The sequence below is a fragment of the Diadema antillarum genome, unplaced genomic scaffold, assembly GCF_040938485.1.
Source record: "Diadema antillarum isolate AM-2024a unplaced genomic scaffold, OU_Dant_1.0 seq00000442_RagTag, whole genome shotgun sequence".
Classification (NCBI taxonomy): domain Eukaryota; kingdom Metazoa; phylum Echinodermata; class Echinoidea; order Diadematoida; family Diadematidae; genus Diadema; species Diadema antillarum.
Window position 1 is genome coordinate 1655001 of NW_027271417.1, and position 21741 is coordinate 1676741.

Here is a 21741-nt window from a genome sequence, read left to right on the forward strand (position 1 = left end):
CCCTGGCCCTGGGGCCCCCTGGCCCTGGGGGAGATGGTAAGACCTTGTGGATGCTACCTGCCAAATTTGGTGAAAATCTGTCTGCTCACTTGAGCCTTGAGCTAGAAAATTGCAAATCAGGTCAGGATAGTAGTCCACCTATGCTGCTATCAGGTGCTTACAGGATACTGTAAAACCAGAATTTTTGCATGTATGAAATTGAATATTCTCTCGAATTTTGCGAGGAGCTAAGATTTGCGAAAATAAAATGCATGTAAATTTTTTTTTTTCATACACAGTGCATTGAATGCCAGTTGCAAATTTGTGAAAGTTTCATGCCAAGAAAAAGGATGTCGGCTCCACTTTGAGAAAGTTTCATGCCGTAAATGTTTGCTGTTTTACAATATTCTGTGGGACAAGTTGCGAACATTTGAGTGAAAAAAAAATGTCTGCTGATTTCAGAACATTTTCACAGATTAGCGTCTTTGAGTAGTCACTAACTCTCCATTAATTGCTATGTTCTCACCCATTGCTTAGATATTTCTTCATAAAAGAAAAATAAGAAATAAGTGTGTGATTGTACACTGTAGGCTTGATTTCCATCATTTTTACATGTGACATATCACACAAGGTCACTTTCTCTGTCACTCAACAGATGACACTATCACTGTCCATTGCATAATTCTTAATGAAGAGAACAAATCAAGCTTTCTATGTCTGTGTGCTCAACATTGATAGCATATATATATATATATATATATATATATATATGTATGTATGTATATATATATATAATGACAGGTTTTCCAGCACTCACTTCTTTTGCAATCAGGAGTCAAAATGATAAACCTTAAACTGGTCAAAAAGGTTAAGAGTTATGAGAACAAGACTTATAAGCTTGTATTCTTTTAGTCATGTTATTACATTTCCTTCTGTGCTTGTCAGTGACTGCACCTAGTACCTGGTAACTTATTGCAACTTTGTACTGATAAGTGTTCTTAGCCATGACAGTTTGTCAAGCTGTTCTTGTGCACTGTTGTCATTGCTGTCCATAATTCTCACTTAAAAGAACTGAAGAAATTAAAACAAAATCGACAAAATGCTACATTGTGAAGAGTTATCTCTAGCATCATCTGGGTCAGGAGCACAAGACTACCTCCAATAATGGGGAACACTGAAAGCCAACATGTTTGAGGGAAAATCATCAGAAAAACAAAATGTGTTGAAAAAAAAAAAACACACACACACAAACCTGCCATTATTCTGATGCTCAAATGTCACCATGCATCACAACATTGAGAAATTAACTGTGCATGCTCATTTTCGAGTTGGCCTGACATGTTTTTGTGTCAACAAGGTTTGTTTCCAGTAATTTCAGTATAATAATACAATTTTCATTGATATCTCACAAAATATCACTTCTTCTGTCTAACGCAAAAGATTGGAATCATGACTAATTTTGGCTTGACTGTATGTGGTACGCATGTACATGGAAGTGCTACAAATGTAGCAAACAGTCGACAGTAGCATTGATACTTTGAAGAAATTATGAAAAGAATGTTTGTTGAAAGTATGTAGTCAAGTTTCTTAATTATGAAATTTGAATTTACGCCAATCATTGGCCCTATACAAATGCTGTGGATCATCATCATCATCATCATCATTACAAACTGTATATTCAGAAAGTCTTTTCTATACTACTTTTAGTCTTATTCCATGAGATGATCAAGTTACATAACACTTGCACAATCCACCCTCAGGACAAGTTACCTCAAGTCTTTCATGATCAGTTACAAATATAAAAGCTATATCACTGCTAAAACATCTTGCTTATTGATTTTCATATTGTTTATAAATAAAACATCTTTCTAAAGCAACTATTTGCTATATACCTCTATAAACAGCATTTGACAAAACATAAAAACAATTCATGACAAATCACACTATTACTAGCATGCCAAGATAATTTATTTTTGTGTGGAGCTAACTATCTACAAGCACAAGAGCAAAAGCAAATAAATGACATCCAAATGAAATGACAGGCATTCAAACAAGGTGTTAGTTAACATACCAGAATGCTTTTTATTAGCCACAAAAGTAACAGAAAACTTGAGGGTACAACGGGGGCTACACAGATGGCAACATACAGTGTACTTGTTTGTAACACAAAAATAAAGTACGAGTAATGCAACGTAATTAACATAGATCAATGAGGAGTAATATACTTCCAGTGAACAGTTATGTTTCATTTGAAACACAATCAAACTCAACATTAGAAGCTTTCAAACCTGTCAAACTCCCAAAACGCAGAAAAATGTCATTATGATTCTCTAGGAATTACTAACAGAGTCTAGTTAATTTTTTCTTAAATTTGCAAAACATGCTAGTTTCTTTAAACTTTCAGACCACCTAATGATTAAATATTGGAATATGTAACATAGTTTTAATAATTCAGCAACCTTCAAGGAGTTACACTATACAAGCCAGTTATAACTATTGCTATGTGATGAAATCCTCACCTGCTCTCACTTATGAATTACCAATGCTAACAGATAAAACAACAAAAAGATTTAAACATCAGAGAGATGTAAAGTCAATCATTAATATATAACACGTATTTAGAAGAAAATTTTGAATATCAAAAACTGCCATGAAGTTAAGAGGAGTACACCTGTGGTTATCACTATCAGTGACCTTAAGGGGATTGATATCATTCTCGTTTTCTTAAGGGCTTGCCACAGAAGAGTGTGGACATCCTGATCGACTGGCACACTATTCTTTGTGCCTTGCTTACTTCATATATATATATTCAAACACAAATTATATGCATATAGCCTTGCATGACAGTTAATCTACATAGAACACAGAACCCTAACAGCAATCAACCGAAAGTACACCAGATAGCCCTAATGTAAATGGATCAGATAAAATGGTGGTAAACACTTGTTTCCTGTTGCTCATAGCCATAGAGAATTGTCAGAGCTTTCTGCAACATCCAATAACAAGGACGCACTGAAGCATGGATTCTTTCATAGCACATGTCACACAATAGCAAAAGGGAACAATTCAAGACTGATTAGCATATTTCAGTCATTAAAGTAATGTTGACTATGAAAAAGAGTGTGTACAAGCAATCAATGCATACTGATAGACAACTTATGATCTTCCACCAAATGTGTTCCCTACACTGGGTTATCATAATAGCTGCCCCACAGGTATACTTGTAAATGCTCTAGTCTAATTGACAAATTTACAACTAAAAAAAACCCAAAAAACATACATTTTTGCCAGTGATTTGATTTAAAGCGCTCCATAACTAGCAGCCTCTCATCTCCTTATTGTAAACTCGTTAAACTACAACATGACAGTTATGCCGGTCCGCTACATCTTCATTGTAGCTAAAATCCTTCCAGCAACCCATTCTACAGTGCTGCCCCAATGATATGAAATGCTCGAGACAAAATACATGCCGAAGACACCACCTGTTTAGCACTCTACATTTAAACTGATAATCTTCCTTTTTGGTTTCCTTTAAATAATCTGATTTTGATCAAGATTAAAAATTTTAATTATTTTCTTTTATCATCAAACCAGTCCTGAATTTAGATCTGTAAGTGTAAGAGCAACAACATTTCTTAAGTGTCAGAAAGAGTTAAAAAAGCCTATCAATGACTAACTGTAAAACTGTGCCTTGTTTTCATCTTTTCTTCTTTTTTCCAACAGATACTTGCACAAAAATGCAGGTGTAAAATCCCTTCCTTTGGTTTTGATCAAGGTACCATAAAGCTTTACAGTCATTGAAGCAGCACTGAAATTTAATGAACTCACACAAACTCTGTCCACCACAATCATGAAACAACAAATAGCTCACAATGTAAATAACAGAATTATGGCTTAACTACATATATCAATGCTATTAACATTACTCTCATATAATTGAGCATTGTCATCTTGTTTAAACCAACACACTAGATATACTTGTTTTCACATTCACATCAAATTAATGATTTAGTTGTATATATAAAAGCAATGCTTCTTTGTAGTTCAGCAATAACATAGTTCACTCTTTAACATCTTTAATGTATTCAAACCAATGGCTAGATATGTTTTGATACCTTAAGTGTAATTTAGGATACATGTGAATATATTCAAACTATGATGAGCAGGCATGCATTTTTTTAAAATCTTTTTAATAACAGCACTGATAGGATAACTAAGCATGGGAAGTAATAACATATGCTGACATCAAATGCAATCTTTAAAGCAGATTATGCACACTAATACAAATCTTATTTAACTTTTTTTTTTTAATTTTCCATGTAATGCAAAGTTTGTTGCAATCAGTAATACACTTTATTAGAAGGAAAACAAAGTTATCAAAGGCTCCATATAAAATGCTACACATTACCTTCAAAATCTGTTTAACAGCTTATACTCCTATCACTATATCTTTCATTTGACTTTCTTGTCATACAAGTGTACATTTAACATATGCAATCATTTGCATGATATTTTGTTGCAAACCTTTAAAGAAATTCCCCATTATTTACTACCGAGTATATTTTCAAGGACAGTACAGAAGGGGGAAAAAAAGAAAAAGTACCTGAGACCAGCGGGGTCTGGCTGTACTGTATTTCACACTGTCAGGCACATGTCAATCAGCATGTTTTTAAAAATCCAATCCATGTAATATTTTGTGACATGAAACATTAAACTTTATTTGTCTGTCACCCAATATCTGGTTAAAAGATCACTGTACCCAGTTGAAATCACATCAGATGACATTTGAGCAAGCAGCTGACATGACATCATAATGGGCATTCATGGTAACCAATATCTAGGGACTTTGATCATAATGTTGCTTACATGACTGGTACATGTGTATACATGTATTATACATTGACACTAGTTATATCACACAGGAAGGTGAAGGTAGGCACCATGTCATCTCCATTGTCTGTTGCCTGAACTTTCACTGTGAGAGGCAATACTGGTCAAGCGGTATTCTTCTTTCAAGGAACAGGACAAGGCATTGGCGATGATGTCAAGATTGTGCAAGTATGCACAAAGAGATAGCCATTCATCAATTGGCATAGCCACTGAAATGTCTTAAAATTTATCACTGTGTGGGCCCTAAATGAGACTAAAACTACATGCTGCTCATAGAGCAGCTGCTATCTATGTTGTGGAAAAATGTGATGCAATGTCATGCAATGTCATGGCTTACAGCTATATGATATGGCAAACATACCAGTGGCTACACTCACAGCAATTCACTGAAGTTTTGAAAATTAATTTTGTGTACATGCATCACATGGAAACACTACAGAACAACTTTTGATGCATGTTTCCATGTGAAGAAACACAGAGTTAGAGACCTGATTTTTTGTACTGCTTGTTTAGTGTCTACAATGAAATTCTCATACTTTGTCTCAAATGAGACAAATATCAAGTTGGCATTCAAACTTCAACAATCTAGAAAAGAGGCATTTTTTTATCTACTTTTGTATTGTCAAAACACAGAGTATAGTTTATCCTTCTCCTACCAACTCATACATGTACGCTACCCCCCCCCCCCCATACCCCCCCCCCCCCCAAAAAAAAAAAAAATGAAGAAAAGGGCTTAAAAGACACTTTTATCAATTTCAAATTTCCAAATCAAGGAAACACAATTACTCAATCATGCTGGAAAATTACACAGCATCACAACAATTTGTTTTAATGGTCACATTCCCTCCAGTCAAAACTGCGAGAGTGCTTGAAATTTCTTATTTCTCTGACTCATACAACTTCTCATGAGAACAATATATCTGTAGAGAGCATCAACTTTATATCTTGGATGTCGTTTTCATATTTCTGATGTTAAAATATTTGATAGGCATCAAAATTGAAATTCCCTCACACACAAAAAAGTACAAAGCAAACTTGTTTAGCTCTTTGGTGTCTCAGGTTGCTTATAAGAGAGATTTAGGGAACTATGTCAAATAATGTGCTCTTAAGGACTGATCCTCCTGTGCCTTGATTTAAACATAGAGACAGATTTTCTCTGTTGAGAAATTAGCCATCATTTTAGACATGGTGGATGAACACTATTCTGATGAGAAATATTTCTATCAAAGGCACTAAGATGTGACAAGTAATTAAGATGACAAATTAGGAATCAACTGATTTTGTCAAACTGGCTTGCAGTCCCTGTCCTTATAATATCCTTAATCACTGATTTTAATCAAAAATTTCGTTTCTTAAAAACTCACTTTTACATGGAGATTCTTTTAAAAAATTCACTTATCTTTAGTCTCTGAATTTTCATGCTAGCCTCCCTACATCGCCATTTTTAAACTATGACCAAACAAAATGAACATAAAATATTGACAAACATGAACAAAGAGGACTCCAGATGGCAGTGACTAATGATTTCTTTCATGCTCTAGGAGCATGTTCAGGCATGTTTCCTTTTTTGTATTTTTTTTTTTGTTGTTTTGGTTTTTGCTTTGATACAAAAATAAACACAAATATGTTTCATCTATGAATATACAAAAAAAGATCTGCACTGCCTGTCTGATCTGAATGGGATGACACTTGACATATAAAAATAGAAGACATCTTCTTGACATTGGTGGTATGATACTCGTCAGGCTTCTCAAAAGTGCAGGTTCACTATAAAAGAATGCATTGCCATTTCATTCTCTTCTCTGTCAGCTCTGCAATTGGTCATACTGAAAAAAAAAGTAATAACATACACTATATATTTCGGGAAATAAGACAGGATGTTTCTACTGGACACCAAAATAACTTGTATCAATGTGTGAAGACCCTCACTGTTTTTACACTGACAACCAGATTTTTCCATGTAGCAACGTAATTGAACAAGCATACTGGTTTTAAGGAGTGGTACATAAACACAGACTGGTTTGTTGCATGGCATGGCAAGTTGCATGTGGCAAGCAAAGTACAAGTAGCACAGCTTCTTTGTCTTTTTATTTCTTTTTTTCCTACTAAAATCATTTCATATGCCCCCATATACACTGGTCTTCTGCTCTGTGTTTTATCTATAAACTGAAGGACAATAAACTTTTTTTGTCATACTTAAGTCTTCAATACTGGCTGAAATTTTGTCGCTGAAAGACTCATGCAAAATCCATTCTGGCAGCTGTTGATTTTCATGCAAAGTTTTCTCACACTGGTTCAACTACTCCACATGCTTTATGCAGCTGTACGGGATAGCCAACATGTGATAGATGGGGGCACAATGGTGACAATGACAGGATTTGTTTTCTTTCTAGAATGAACATGGAAGGGGGACTATGTAATTGACTAGGTCACATGTAACACTTTATAATCTTCATTTGTGTCTGTTGCAAAAGGGAGACAGTGCAGAAACAAGAACAATTTGGATGAAGAGCTGTATGATCAAATAAATAAATAAATCTCTCTTTCTCTCCTCCTGCCTTCATCTTGCATCACCACATCACAGACCTATTCTGCCCAACCCACATCAATCTACACAGGAAAAAATACCAAGTACACAAAGAAATTTGGCTCCTTTTACTCAGCAATACTTTCAGAGTAGTCCATATATTGTTTTACATCTGTTTTTTTGCAGGTTGGTATTGAAATCTGACCGCAGAGAAAGTAGTTGCTGGTCACTATGAACCTTGTGCCCAACGTTTCTCTTATCACCAGCCTAACATTTTCAGTTCATTTGCATTTCCTTTCTCTTTCTGATATTTGTTTTCGTTTTGTTTTGTTTTCTTTGACTGCTGATATTCTGTAGTCACTGAACAAAGTCTCATTGTACATTGAGACTCCTATTAGCAGTTCTTAGAATTCCTTTAAAGTGACCTCCATATTTCAGTTTCAAAAATCAAGGAAAAAAATATCTTTCTGTGTGTGTGTGTGTGTGTGTGTGTGCGTGTTTGTTTGGGTTTTTTTCTCATGGAATAAGAAAGTGAGTGTGCGAGATAGGCCTTGATAGTGGGTTGTTTGCAGAGCAGCTTTCACTCACACTCAGAGATATGGTCTTGGACCTCAATAAACTATACAGGCACATCCTATTGCAAACAAAAATCAACATAGAGTTTTCACAAACACTCACAAAGCTTCCTGCAGTGTAGCACAAAATCTTGCCACAAGCTTACTATGAACCAATCATTTCATTCTCCATAAGCTACAATACACAACCCCAATCACCATGCCTGGATAATAGTGCTACAGGAGTAGGACTTTCAGAGAATAGTCACACTCTTGCACAAGAGAAAGGGGAAGAAATGAGCATCATATCAAGGTATGAAATACACCAAAATGCCAATGTACACGTACTAATACGATAATGTACATACAAAAAAAAAATAACAAAAATCAAAATGACACTTGGTTATGAGAAGTATAGGCTATTTTGAATGTCCTGAGAACAAAGAGAAGCAGCCAATGAAATAGCTTCATTTTGAGGGAACTGTAAGAGTAATGATGTGTTTACTGTAACCCCTATGTTTTCTCTTTGTTTTCTATGACTGAATGTGTTTTCAGTACCGGCTGTATGGATGTGTCCGTAATGTGTCCTTCTGCTGCATAGCTGATGGGTACTTCAGTTGTGTTGGGGTACCTTCAGTTGACCAACTTTCAGTCTCAGTAGCCCCTCCTGTACAGAAGTAACAATTCAGGAAAAAGACAATACATGTCATGCAGTAACACAAAAAGTTAAATCCATCTAATCATTTGTTGTTTACTATATTATAACTAACATTAGGATGATAATCAATTAATTTTTATGTGGCTAAAAGAGATATTCAACTGAATTACTCTTCACATGAGATTCATCAATGTTGACTGTCTTCCATGAACATGAAGTTACAAGTGACTTCTAAGCACATTCTGCTAAATACAATTGTTTTTCATTTACTACAGTTGCAATCATGAGTGTAAATAAAAGAAAAGACAGATAATATCTAAACTTTAAACCAAGGCAATGTCAAACATAGCACTAGGCAGAAAGCTGGTACACAATTTGCCAAGAAAATTATCAGTGAAACGCAGGATATTCCACTAATTGACAACTTGCCTTATATCAACGCAAATAAGCACCAAATTAATCTGTAGTTCAGAACAATGATCAATTCGGTGCCAGGCAATTTGTCAATCAGTTGCATAAAAACAACTTGACTTAAAAACAACTAGAAGAAGATGAAAATGTTTATATGAAGAAAACACATTCTTGCAATTATACACTGGCAAAGAAAAACAAAAGACCTGGGGGTCTTGAGCTCACCTGAGTATCGCAAGTTCACCTTTCATGCAAGGTTTTCAAGAAGATGAAAATATACAATTTAGGCCCCCATTTCAACCTCCCGCCCCTAAGGAGGGCACCCCTGGATCCGCCATGAACAAAGTTGAAACTACAGTCATTAATGAACTAACTCATAGCATTAACTTAGCTGTATCACTTCTGGTTCTAGAGAAGAAGATCTTTAAAGATTCCTTTTTTTGTGTGGGGGGGGGGGGGGGAGGAGTAGGGTTTGGGTAAAGGGGCATGGTGCCCATTTTAACAAATTGAGATCCTAACCCCCTAGGGATGCTACCTGCCAAGTTTGGTGAAAATCCATCTTGGGGTTTTCAAGAAGAAGATGAAAATGTAAAAAGTTTACGCACGACGCACGACAGACAACGGACTACGGACAACACACACCAGACGCCGGACGAAGAACGATCACAATAACTCACTTGAGCCTTCGGCTCAGGTGAGCTAAAAAGAGTATACAAATATATGTGAAACTTTGAAAGACCGTAAATGACATCTCATGGCACTGTAGTTAGGCCACCTGGGTATATCATTTGATAAAACATGAAATATTTAGCACTTCAACGTCACAAACATCAGCTTCCTATACTCTGTACACGACATATCACACTCAGTGTAGCACACAGTCTCCTTTAAACACCTAATGATCTTGGTGTCTACCAGGCACATCAAAGTCACAATTGGCGCATGACCATCTGCGACCATTTGGTTGCATGACGGGCTGCAACGCGCATCAATTGCCATCTATCATCACACCACAGAAAGGCTTTCACATATATGCAACAGCTGTCAAACAACAGAAGCGACTGGATGTGAGACTTTGTGATCGCTTGTGCAATTGAATGAGACCGGTGCGAGTGGTCCTGTGAGTGGTTGTGCGAATTGTCAAGTGGCGTTGGGTATAACAGGGAGGTGTTATTGATCGAGTGGCCACTCTGCGCAATCCATGCAAACACATGTCTGGGTTCTAAAGCCTTACAATAGATGTCAAAAATTCCCTTTTCACTGAAATCATGCACCGCTTTATCAAAAAATGTCATATTTCATAAAATTGTAAGCTCCATTCCTAAGTTACATTCATTATTTGGCTATTACCAAAATTGATAGGCTTCTTCTCTTTACCATAATACACCTTCATGCCAAATTTGAAGATGATCCGAGAAGAACTGCAGCCAGTAGAGCGCTCACAAGAAAATCTCTGGCGCGGAAGTGGCAGTGGCGTGACGAGGCCAAATCCATAGTACCCTCTGAACTCTGTTCAACGGATTCATATAGCACTTAGGCAGCTTAAGGATTTGAGATAAGATCTGTAAAGATTCCTTAATTTGGGGGTTTTGTTAGTCTCATCACCCCCCCCCCCCCCCCCCCCCCCCCCCCCCCCCGCGTGTTGAGCTCCAGGGCCCCACCCCCCAGGTGGAGAATGTTGCCCATTTCTACAAATATATACTCTATCACCTAAGCGATAATAACTGTCAAGTTTGGTGAAAATTTGACCATGCATCCCCAACAAGAAGATAAAAATGTAATATCAAGGCCCCAATTTCGCCCCCCCCCCCCCCACCTCCTCCCCGGCTCCAAGGGGGCACCCCTGGATCTGCCATGAACAAACTATTGTCATCAATTTACAGTCAAATCTGTCTATTGCAACCACCCAAGGGAAACAACAAAAGTGGCCACTATAGACAGGTGGCCACTATAGACAGGTCAGTGGCTATTTTGAATTTCAACTCTTGCATTGTGTAGTAGCATAAAATACCGCAAATACTTTGCATGTGCACCTATAACAATTTATGAGGATTTCTTTGTACAATTTACTTCATTTTATTTTTATTTTTTTGGTCTATACTTCTGTTCTTTTGATCTTTAAAATACTATTTTGGGCTTGAGGAACTGCACTGGTTTCTACCGGTTTGCATGAATGGGATTTACAAGTGAGTTTGTGGGGACTGATAATGTGCGAAGCTGAGGGAAACAAACAATACCCACACAAGTATCCTATTGTCCTTATTCAAAGGGATTTTAATCACTAATTAGTCCGCATGTAACATCTAAGATGTTATTAGGAGCTGTCTTTGCCTTTGTAGCATCTACAGTGAAACCCCGTTATAACGAGGTCCATGGGACCGGCGATATTACCTTGTTATAACCGGTACCTCGTTATAACCGTACGCATCAAAAAAAAAGAAAAACATAAGCACGATATCGGAATATACCCATCAATAAAAGAAACTTAAGAACATCCTTTTTGTTGTCATTACACAATTATGGATCATTATTACTGAGATAATAAAGGGAAATTATTTGTGAATTAGACGAAAAAGTAGAGGTTGAAATGAGTTAATTCTTTATTGTAATTCTTGTTTGTTAATTTTTCCTAACACCAGCGCAAATACAGTAAAATACAGGCGTTGTTTACCATAACTTGTGAGGGTTTTTTTACGCTGTTGGTGCCCAGCGGGAATGCGATGATTTCATGAATCATTTCGGCTGTAATCTTGTACAATATATGATTGTTGCGCTCGAAGGGATTAAAAATGCGTTCTTTATTTTCTTCCGAAAATCTCTTCGCGTTTTGTACATCCGTTCTTGAAAAATATGTGACAGGATTGAATGTGGAAGGTTACGTTGTGATCCTTTTACGCAAATCTGTACCTCATAGACCATTCTGAAAGAAAGAATAATCTTCATTGTGAAATGCAGTGTTAAAATTGTGATAATGAACAAACCCAGATCTATTCAAACTAATAAAAATGTTTGTTTCTTTTTCTGATTTAGGTTAACATACGTTATTCAACTATTTTTTACGCTACTGTCACCTGGCGAGATCGCGATAATTTCAGAGTATAACCATACATGCATTGTTTACTGAAAACTTGAGAGGTATTTTACACTGTTGGAGCCCAGCGGGAATTCGATAATTTCATGAATCATTTCGGCTGTAATTCTATACGATGTATGATCATTGCGCCCGACGGGATTAAAAACGCGTTCTTTATTTTCTTTCGAAAATCTCTTTGTGTTTTGTACATCCTTGAACTGTTAAATGCGTTTGTTTCTTTTTCCGAACACCGATTAAGTAGGTTAACATGCGTTATTCAACTATTTTTACGCTACTGTCACCCGGTGAGATCACGATGATTTCATTAGTTATTTCGGCTTTAATCATAGACACTCATATTTAAATTATCATTTCTTAAATGATAATGAACAAATCCAGATCTATTCAAATTAATAAATGCGTTTCTTTTTCTGAACACCAATTAAGTAGGTTAACATGCGTTATTCAACTATTTTTACGCTACTGTCACCCGACGAGATCGCAATGATTTCATTAATCATTTTGGCTTCAATCATACGCACTCATATTTAAATTATCATTTGTTAAATGATAATGAACAAATCCAGATCTATATTCAAATTAATAAATGCGTTCGTTTCTTTTTCTATTCTTACGCTACTATCACCCGACGGGATAGCGATGATTTCATTAATTATTTCGGCTTTAATCATCCACACTCATATTTGCTAAGCAGCAAAAGAACTGGAAGTCGGAACTAAAAATGGAAAGGATATAATAATGAGTTGCACACGCATTCCAATTGTCTATTTTTGGCCACAAGTGTCGCTATATGAAAAGTTTTTGAATGCGTTATCTTTTTTTTTTCTCGTTGCGGTGTGGTCTGCCCTAATATCACGCACGCGTATCTCGCGGAAAAGAAAATCGAATGATTATGTTTAATGATTCGGTAGGAACATCGGAAGGCATTCCTGTGTCTTATCGCGTGATTTAGAAGAAAACATGGAAGGAACGGTTCTCTGCAAAACGGAAAAAGACGTGGATAGCGTGAATTCGGTTTTCAGGGTTTCGTTTGACGCATGTTTGAAAGCGGCAATTTAGAACCTCGTTATATCCGATCAAATTGCTTATGTTTTTCTTTATCATGATGCACCGAAAATGTTCTCGCTATAACCGGAATCTTGTTATAACCGAACTCGTTATAACCGGTTCGTTCCACCATAGGTTTACACGCAAAGGAAAACGGGACCGCAAGATCACCTCGTTATAAGCGGTTCCTCGTTATAACCGAACTCGTTATAACGGGGTTTCACTGTACTGTAAAAGTAAAAACTTTTGCGGTGTTGAAATTTTCGCGCATTTCGCACAACCAAAAACTAGTGTGAAAATAAAAGCATGCGAATGATTTTGCTCGCCATTTGTTCCAGTAATTGATGTCTTGATCCTGTGGAATTTAAAACATGCAAAACTCCTCTTACCCGGCTAAGCGCGAAAAATTAGTCATGCGAAAATATCCACTTTTACATATTCAGGGCGGCATTACTGAAGCCTAGATCTAGTCAAGTTAGTGGTAAGATGGATTTTCATACCGAAGAGCTGCATTAACTTTGTCAATCACGTCTGTGTGATTGTGACTGAGCTAGGACTCTTCGGTAGAATTTATGCAATGAACGAAGTGGTAAGATGGATTTTCATGCCAAAGAATTTTTGCGGTTTTTAAATTTTCGCGCATTTCATGGCAACCAGAAACTAGCGTGAAAATAGAAGGATGCGAATAATTTTGCTCGCCATATGTTCCAGTAGTTGATGTCTTGATTCTGCGGAATTAAAAACATGCAAAACTCTTCTTACCCGGCCAAGCGCGAAAAATTAGTCGTGTGAAAATATCCACTTTTACAGTATTCCGGGTGGCATTAATGAAGCCTAGATCTAGTCAAGTTAATGGTAAGATGGATTTTCATACCGAAGAGCTGCATTAACTTTGTCAATCACGTCTGTGTGACTGAGCTAAGACTCCTTCAGTAGAATTTACGCAATGAACGTAAAAGCCAATGGGTGATTTCAAGTTTGGTGCTAGTGCTAGTGCTAGTGCTAGTCCCCAAATACTGTAAACGTGGAAATTTTTGCGGTACATTAATTTTCACGGATTTCGCGCTACGCTCGGCTAGCGCGAATTCAAAAACGCGCGAATATATCTTCACAATTTTCTATGCACATTTTGAACGGGATGAATTGTGTGCGCTTCATCGATGATACTGCCACGTAGTACAATGTACAGGCATGTTTACGCTACTAGTACTGTGCAAAGAGACGATACCCTAGATTGCTGTGTACTGTAGCATGCATGTGTGCACCGCACGCATCGATGCTACAGTCCCCCGTGACTACGGTACTAGAGTCACAGCTGTACTACGTATTTGAGTGCTTGTACTCGCAGTCGAGCCGCTCGCTACGTCGCTAGAAATTTTTGTCGTACGCTGGCATAGCAAGCTATGTAGCAGAGGCTTTGGATGAAAGCAGTGAATGTGTACTACAGTAAAGTAACCTGCTGCGGAGCGCGAATTTAAGAACCCGCGAATACGTTTTCGAGCCGCTCAGCGCGAAAAATTAATCGCGCGAAAATATTGACGTTTACAGTAACAGCCTTAAATCGAGCTCCAACACCCATGGTCAGACTAACTAAGCGATACCGATAAAAATTAATCAATCACAACACTAGCTGCTAGCATAGCACTGCCGTGAAGTCCGCAGGAATTGCGCAACGAAAAAAAGTGATGGTGCGTGATTACAATCAAATATTAAAAGATGTATCCAAAACTGCCTAGTTTTAGACACATAATGAGGAGGATGGATTAAAATGCCGCAAATTTCATCCATTCTTTAAACCACAGTAATCTAAATTTTGCTCCCAGACTCAAATCTATATAGCCATGTCAAGTGTTCGTGTGTGTTTACGAGGGCGACCATTGCATTAGTATAGACTTTGCATGTAAAACGTGCATCTATTAAGGAAGTGAATGCGGGTCTCGCACGTGCACGGCAACGCTAACACCAGCACCGAATTTGAAATGACGAAAATGATAATCCCTACGGGCTAGTGTTAGTCAATGGAAAAAAGCATGTAAATAGTAACGCAAACGGCGGAGCTCGATTCAGCAGACGACATTCAACACCGAGCACAGTACCAACTACCAGAAATGCATCATAATTTTGAGGTCAACTCCCAACACCGACGTGATTTCAAGTTCGGTTTTATCGCCGGTGCTAATGCTGAGATGGCACTAGCACTAGCACTAGCACAGAACTTGAAATCACCCAATGTATTCATGGCTGATTTAGCGGTTCAGCTAAATTTTTATGGCCGCTATAAGCAGGTGGGCAATTCCGCGGTTAGTAACGTTACATTTGAACAAATTTAGATATTTGTTTTTACTACTAAATTACCATTTATTCATTTCAAGCCAAAATTATGTCAAAAACATGTTCATCATTCCCATGTTTATGATACAGAAAAGAATGAATACAATCCAAGAAATAATAGCATTGCTATGGCAACTTAAAGGGCTGGTTAGTAACGTTACGAAAAAAGGACATGACAAAAAAATCAATGTCTTGTAATAAAAAGCGTGCAAAAATTCAAGTTACTTCAAACAAAGTGTTGCATTAATTTCAATTATTGCATCATGACAAATGTTCACACAATGTTTTTTAGCAGTTCGACCAATAGTTTCCTAGCTAGACCCCCAAAAGCATGGTTAGTAACGTTACGGTCAGTAACGTTACATTTGTCCGGAGTAATTCCGCAGGTCATTTCACCCTTTTGTAATTGACAAAATGTCACGTGACTTTTGGAGTATTTAAATGTATTTATCTTTTACCCTTTAGCAAAACTTTGAGGGAAAGATTTCAAAGGAACCCACTGTAATTTGCATTTAAGTGAATTTCAGCATCCCCACATGTACATTTTAAATGATGGTTTTAGATCTTGCGAAATCAATCAATACGAAAGATAAAATCTACTGAATTTGAAAGACCTTAATGATCGGTGAACATCCATGGCATTAGTTGATACCTAGATTAAAGAGTAAGATAAAGAGGCACATTTCTTTTATCCATGTCATGTCCACCTAACTGCGGAATTGCCCAGGTAGATATTCACCATAGGATACAGATGAGTGGCTGCTGGTCATGTTAGGCAGGTGATCGCTATGTTAAAGGGGATGGCTTGTAACCGATCAGTGGAAATCAGTGGGAATGCTGGAGGATGATTGTTCCAATCCCTGTGGGATTCATTTAAGAGTACATTATATATATCTATTGTTGTGTGAAAATCATTTGCTTCAGAATGGTCTCATATTCAAGTAATGTGCAGTTTAATGTTTCCAGGTTAGCGTGCCTGGTCAGTGACGGGGCATTAATCTGCACATTACTTGAATATGAGACCGTTCTGAAGCAAATAATTTTAACACAACAGTAGATGTATAATGTACTCTTAAATGAACCCTACAAGGATTGGAACAATCATCCCCCAGCATTCCCACTGATTCCCATTGATCGGTTACTAGCCATCCCCTTTAAGGGTCTATAATACAGCAATTTTGTGTGTGGGATTTTCCAGTGACCACTATAAGCAGGTGGCCGCTACAGACAGGTGGCCGCTAAGGCAGGTTTGACTGTACTAACTCATAGTATTAACTAATAGCTCTATCACTCCTGGTTCTTGAGAAGAAGACTTTTAAATATTCCTCAATTTGGGGGTACCCCACCCCCCAATCCTTCTTCATGAAAAGCTAAGAACGTTCTGAAGCTCATCTCCACAATTCCCCAATAGTCGTGCAAGGGTGGTACAACATTTGCACGATGTGTTGCAATCAGTCGTGCAACAGTCTCTTGGTTTTAGAACAATCGCACCCACTCACAAGACCAGTCGCTATAGGTCGCCAATGTTCGTATGAGTGTTGCACAACCTCTAGCCGACCTAATGTGACTCTTGAGTCATGCAAACTCTCACATCAACTTATGCAATATTGTGTATTATCATCTATATAGGACGTTTTAGCGGCGCATTAAAAACGCGTATTGTAGTCCGCTCAATTTTTACCGTTCAATATCAGAGCATATTGAACGAATCGCATAGACCAACGTATCAATTCCCCATAGGCTACCGTTGTTACTTGCCATTCAAGATCACACCATATTCAAGTCTCGTTTATTGCGTGAGCGCTTGCTGAATGCGCAAACGCTTGCTACTAGTGCGCGTCATTTTGTTACATGTTTCACAAGCGCACAAACATCTTGCTAGTTGTTTGTTTCATACTCAGTTTTAGGGGCTTCCCCTTTTCAGCGCTGGGATGGGACTGCCGAGTCAACTTCAAAGACAAGTAGAAGCCGGTTAATTTTGTGCAATTCATGGTTGCTATACTTGAATGTATAGATGATAATAATTGTATTGGATGGCCCTGATTCATGGAATACCATGGAATGTTGCACTCGTTAGAGTCAATATTGCACTCATCTTCGATTCGTGCAATATTGGCCCTAACTCGTACAATATTCCGTGGTATCCCATTCATAGCCATTCAATATAATATAAATGCTCACACAACAATATCACATGACTGGTCTATGATCTAATGTGAGTGACTCAATTGCATTTGGTTGCCTCTGGATTTTGAGCATATGTTCAAAGTTCAGATGAAACCAGTCATGACCTCCTCAGGTTTGTGAGACCTCTTGCAATGAATGCAAGTGCTTGCACAACTCCAAGCAACACCCCAAAAAACGGTTGCAGGCAGACACAAACTGGTCGCAGACCAATTGTTAAAGGGACTTCAGACATAACCTTGCCATCACGAGAACAGAAAAACTCTCCCAAAAGTCAATGAATAGTACACAAAACAAATCTGGAATTAAATCACAAGAGTGAAAAACACAGGCATAGCTACCAACACAGACAGCAACATATCAATTTACATAGCTTCTTGTCACCATGTAAGTCCAGGCCTCATATAATACTTCATTTGTTGCTTGACCATTCAGCATCTCCTCCTCATCATTCTCATCACAAACTATCTGCTGATGAATTTGGTGCAAGGTAGGAATAAATGACAAATGTCAAGCAATGTCTCGCCCTCATGTCACAATTTGTGATTAGTGTTTTTCCATGAAGGTTCATTGACATCTTGACCTCTGACCTTGTTCAACTGAACCTACAGTAAAACTTGACCGACATCTTTAGATGATGTACCTAGAGATGGTGTGAGTTCTGTGGTCTAAGCTCAAAGCTGTGGAAAATTATGATAGCACACAATATATGGTGCTTATCAAATCAGGGGAAGTTCCATAAACTTTTGACCTATGACCTTGTCAGAATTCACCAATAGTCGAACGTGACTGGCATCTTTAGGTGGTGTACCTGTGGTATGAATTTGGTGGTCACAGCTCAAAGCTGTGGAAAGTTATTGAAAGCACACCACAATACACCATAATGTGTACAGTGTTTATCAGGAAAGTTAATTGACCCTTGATCTTTCAACTTGCTGGAATTCACTGATATTTGAACTTGACCAGCATCTTTAGGTGATGTACCTCTGGTATGAATTTGGTGGTTTCTTCTTGATTATCAGGCAGTCTGTATCCACACACTCTTTCAAAAAAAGCTCTGAAAACATATACCCTATTCTAAATCCAATCTTCAGCTCTGCACAGGTATAATCATGTGTATGTAAGCTCCAAGTTGTGGAAAGTTATTGAGAGTACACCAAAATACTACATGTACACTGCTTATCAGGTAAAGTCAATTGACCATTTGATCTTTGACCTTGTTAGACTTTTGCCCATATTCAAATTTGACCGCCATCTTTAGATGCATGAGTGGTGTGAGTTTTGTGGTCATAGCTCAAGTCTGTGAAAAGTTATTGAGAGTACACCTCAATACTGTGAGTACAGTGCTTTTCAGGGCAAGTTCATTTCCCTGTTGACCTTTGATCTTCTCAGACTGCACCCATATTTGAACTTGAAAGGCACTTTCATGTTTTATGTACCTGTAGTGTGAGTTTGGTGGTCATAGCTCAAAGCTGTGTAATGCTGGGCTCATGCTACGATCTCAATTGATCAGAATATAAATTGGTTACAATTTAATACAAGACTGATTTTCTTCAATCAGATGCCAGTGTCAAACCAACATCAATGTGAAGAATATGTAATACTGTATGAGTGGAAATTTTCACGAGTGATGGGAACTGCTTTTAATGTGCTTGAGTTACGCTTTACGCTTTGTTATATTACAGCTACAACTATGCTAGTTTCAATGCGCTCATGAGGGGACTGTGATACGTTCTAAAACCACCACTCTCGCTATGGCAGTTTTGGACATGGTCAAAACTTGGAGGTGACCCTTTCATGGTATTTTGCGCTTTGTCAATTTTTGAGGTTTGCAGCAGAATCGTCGTCTAGTGAGAGGGGTTATAAGGCCACATCACCATTTACCAATATCCAGACTTCGGTGACAAAAAAAGGGAAAGAAAACGAAGTAAATTGCAGAGGGATTTTATTCCTATCAAAAACTCATCATTTTTCTGAATATAACAATAAACTCCATTCATATTTCTGTGTGATTCCTAACACTTTTACCGCGTTTGTTTAATTTGAAGTTTTACCGAATGATGCACGCTTTATGTTGAAGAATGATTGAGTGTGTAATGTGAAGAATAGATGAGCATGTGTGCACAAAAATCAACCCCGATAATGAAACTCATGAAAAAAAAGCTCACAATTTTCCATTGACACACACCATATACAACGTAGCTTGCAATGCAATTGCTGCATATTGAGAGTGTTATAATGGACCACTATCCTGTGCTAATTACAGGGCAGGTTATTGTATTGCAATCACCCCTACGGCTATGCAAACTTACCGTACTTGTTCACACTATGCTTAAAATTTTTTTTTTCATTTTTTTAATTTCCCCAAACTTCTCACAGAGCAACAGCAGTCATTAGGTGATGACAACAACAACAACAAAACCCAATTTTTCGCTCGATTGCGGCATGTAACATTGTTTGTCAGATTGATTAATTCACTGCATGATACTGAACTGCTCACTGACACATATGTACAATTTCATACAGGATTGTGTGCGTTTGTTAAGCAGGTGATTTTGCTGGGTTGGAAAGAGCATGAATTGGCTGTCCAACTTTACTGCTTTATTTCTGCTAAAAAATAGTACAGCCATATCACTAGCAAATACGGTATTCAACAATCAGTTTAAAACTGGTGTGTTGATCTGAAATTATTCTGTTGCTGTGTTTATTTCATCTTGTTAAAGTTCCCACAATACAAAAGGGTCCTGACATGCACGAGTCAATTAAAGAAATGGTGAGAGAAACAAGTTAACCAAAGTATTGCTTGTTATTTACAGTACACTAAATCTTCTCAGTTTGATATCCACTTAAAAAAAAAACAACTTCCATACCCCCAAAACACACACACACACACACACATACACAAAACAAACAAACCAGAAAAAAACACAACAACAACAAACATGGTTAGTTATTGCATCTAAAGGACAAGCTGGGGAGTAAAAGTATCCCACCCTCTTGTCACTTATTTACAAGGAAGAGAACTTTTCTGGCCAATTCCTCCTGGCCATATTTCTTATTCAACATGGGAAACAAACTGACATTTTGAGAAATTATACAGCCTATCCCACTGATAAATATTACATTAAAATCAAACAACTCTATAACTTTCTACATTAGTATGTCTGATAGTTGCATACAATGCCTTGAAAAAATAAATGATACGAGCTTTGCATCTCAAAAAACAAAACAAAAACAAATACAAAACAAAACAAACAAAACTTCTCTATACCTAAAATCCCCATTAGACATTATTTGATCATAATATCTTATGGAGCCAAATTTTGAAGTTTGTTTCGCTCTTCTGTCCCAAGGACCATATGATATCCAACTGGATGAAACTCTACTCATGAGTGGTTTCTCCCCCCCCCCCTTTTTTTTTTTGCTCGCTTACAAAATGAGGAACGACATATATCAACCACAATAAAAGGTCAGAACAAAACTGACCAGATAAAAGCAAAGCTTATATGTTTGTTAACACTGCATGCAACAGGAGTCTGAAAAGACAGGCAGACTCCTTTCACAAAACATGTGTTGTACTCTTCGGGATGGGATGGAAGCGCAAAAACAGAGCTGATGTGATGTCAATTGGTCTATCTCTGCCTGATGTTTTCATCTACTCTGTCTATAATATCCTTTGATCCCAGGTGTTAACCCTATTCTAACTGGGCTATTTGAAACCAAGTTTTTACTGGAGGGGGGGGGGGTCAATTTCACCCCCCCCCCACACTTCAGATCTCGGCCGCCGATCGCGCGATCGCCACAAAATTTTGCCTAAACATAGAGCCGGATGTCAACTACAAGATTACATGGTCATACAAAAGAAAAATTTTGATTTTCGATTTTTAGTAAATTAATTATGCAAATTTACGCATGAAATCATATTTTCACCTATAGGTATAACTCCATTATAACGACTGAATGATTGCTAAATTTTTGTGTAAGAGTTCCTCAAGACACAATGAACAATTTTCTTGTAAAAAATAGCACAATCTAAATCAGTTTCTTTTGTTTTTTATTGTTTTGT

At 37.5% G+C, this 21741-nt stretch overlaps 1 protein-coding gene across 4 annotated transcripts in view; it reads right to left on the bottom strand.

Annotated features, from left to right (window-relative positions):
* Positions 1–7471: 7471 nt before the first annotated feature.
* LOC139732673 (KH domain-containing, RNA-binding, signal transduction-associated protein 2-like) overlaps positions 7472–21741 on the bottom strand; it is a 61184-nt gene continuing 46914 nt past the window's right edge. For all 4 annotated transcript variants that reach the window (XM_071643528.1, XM_071643523.1, XM_071643527.1 and 1 more), the window contains one exon: positions 7472–8617. In XM_071643528.1, the coding sequence (XP_071499629.1) occupies positions 8605–8617 (13 nt within the window). In that variant the 3' untranslated portion in view covers positions 7472–8604. The remainder of the gene's footprint in view (positions 8618–21741) is intronic.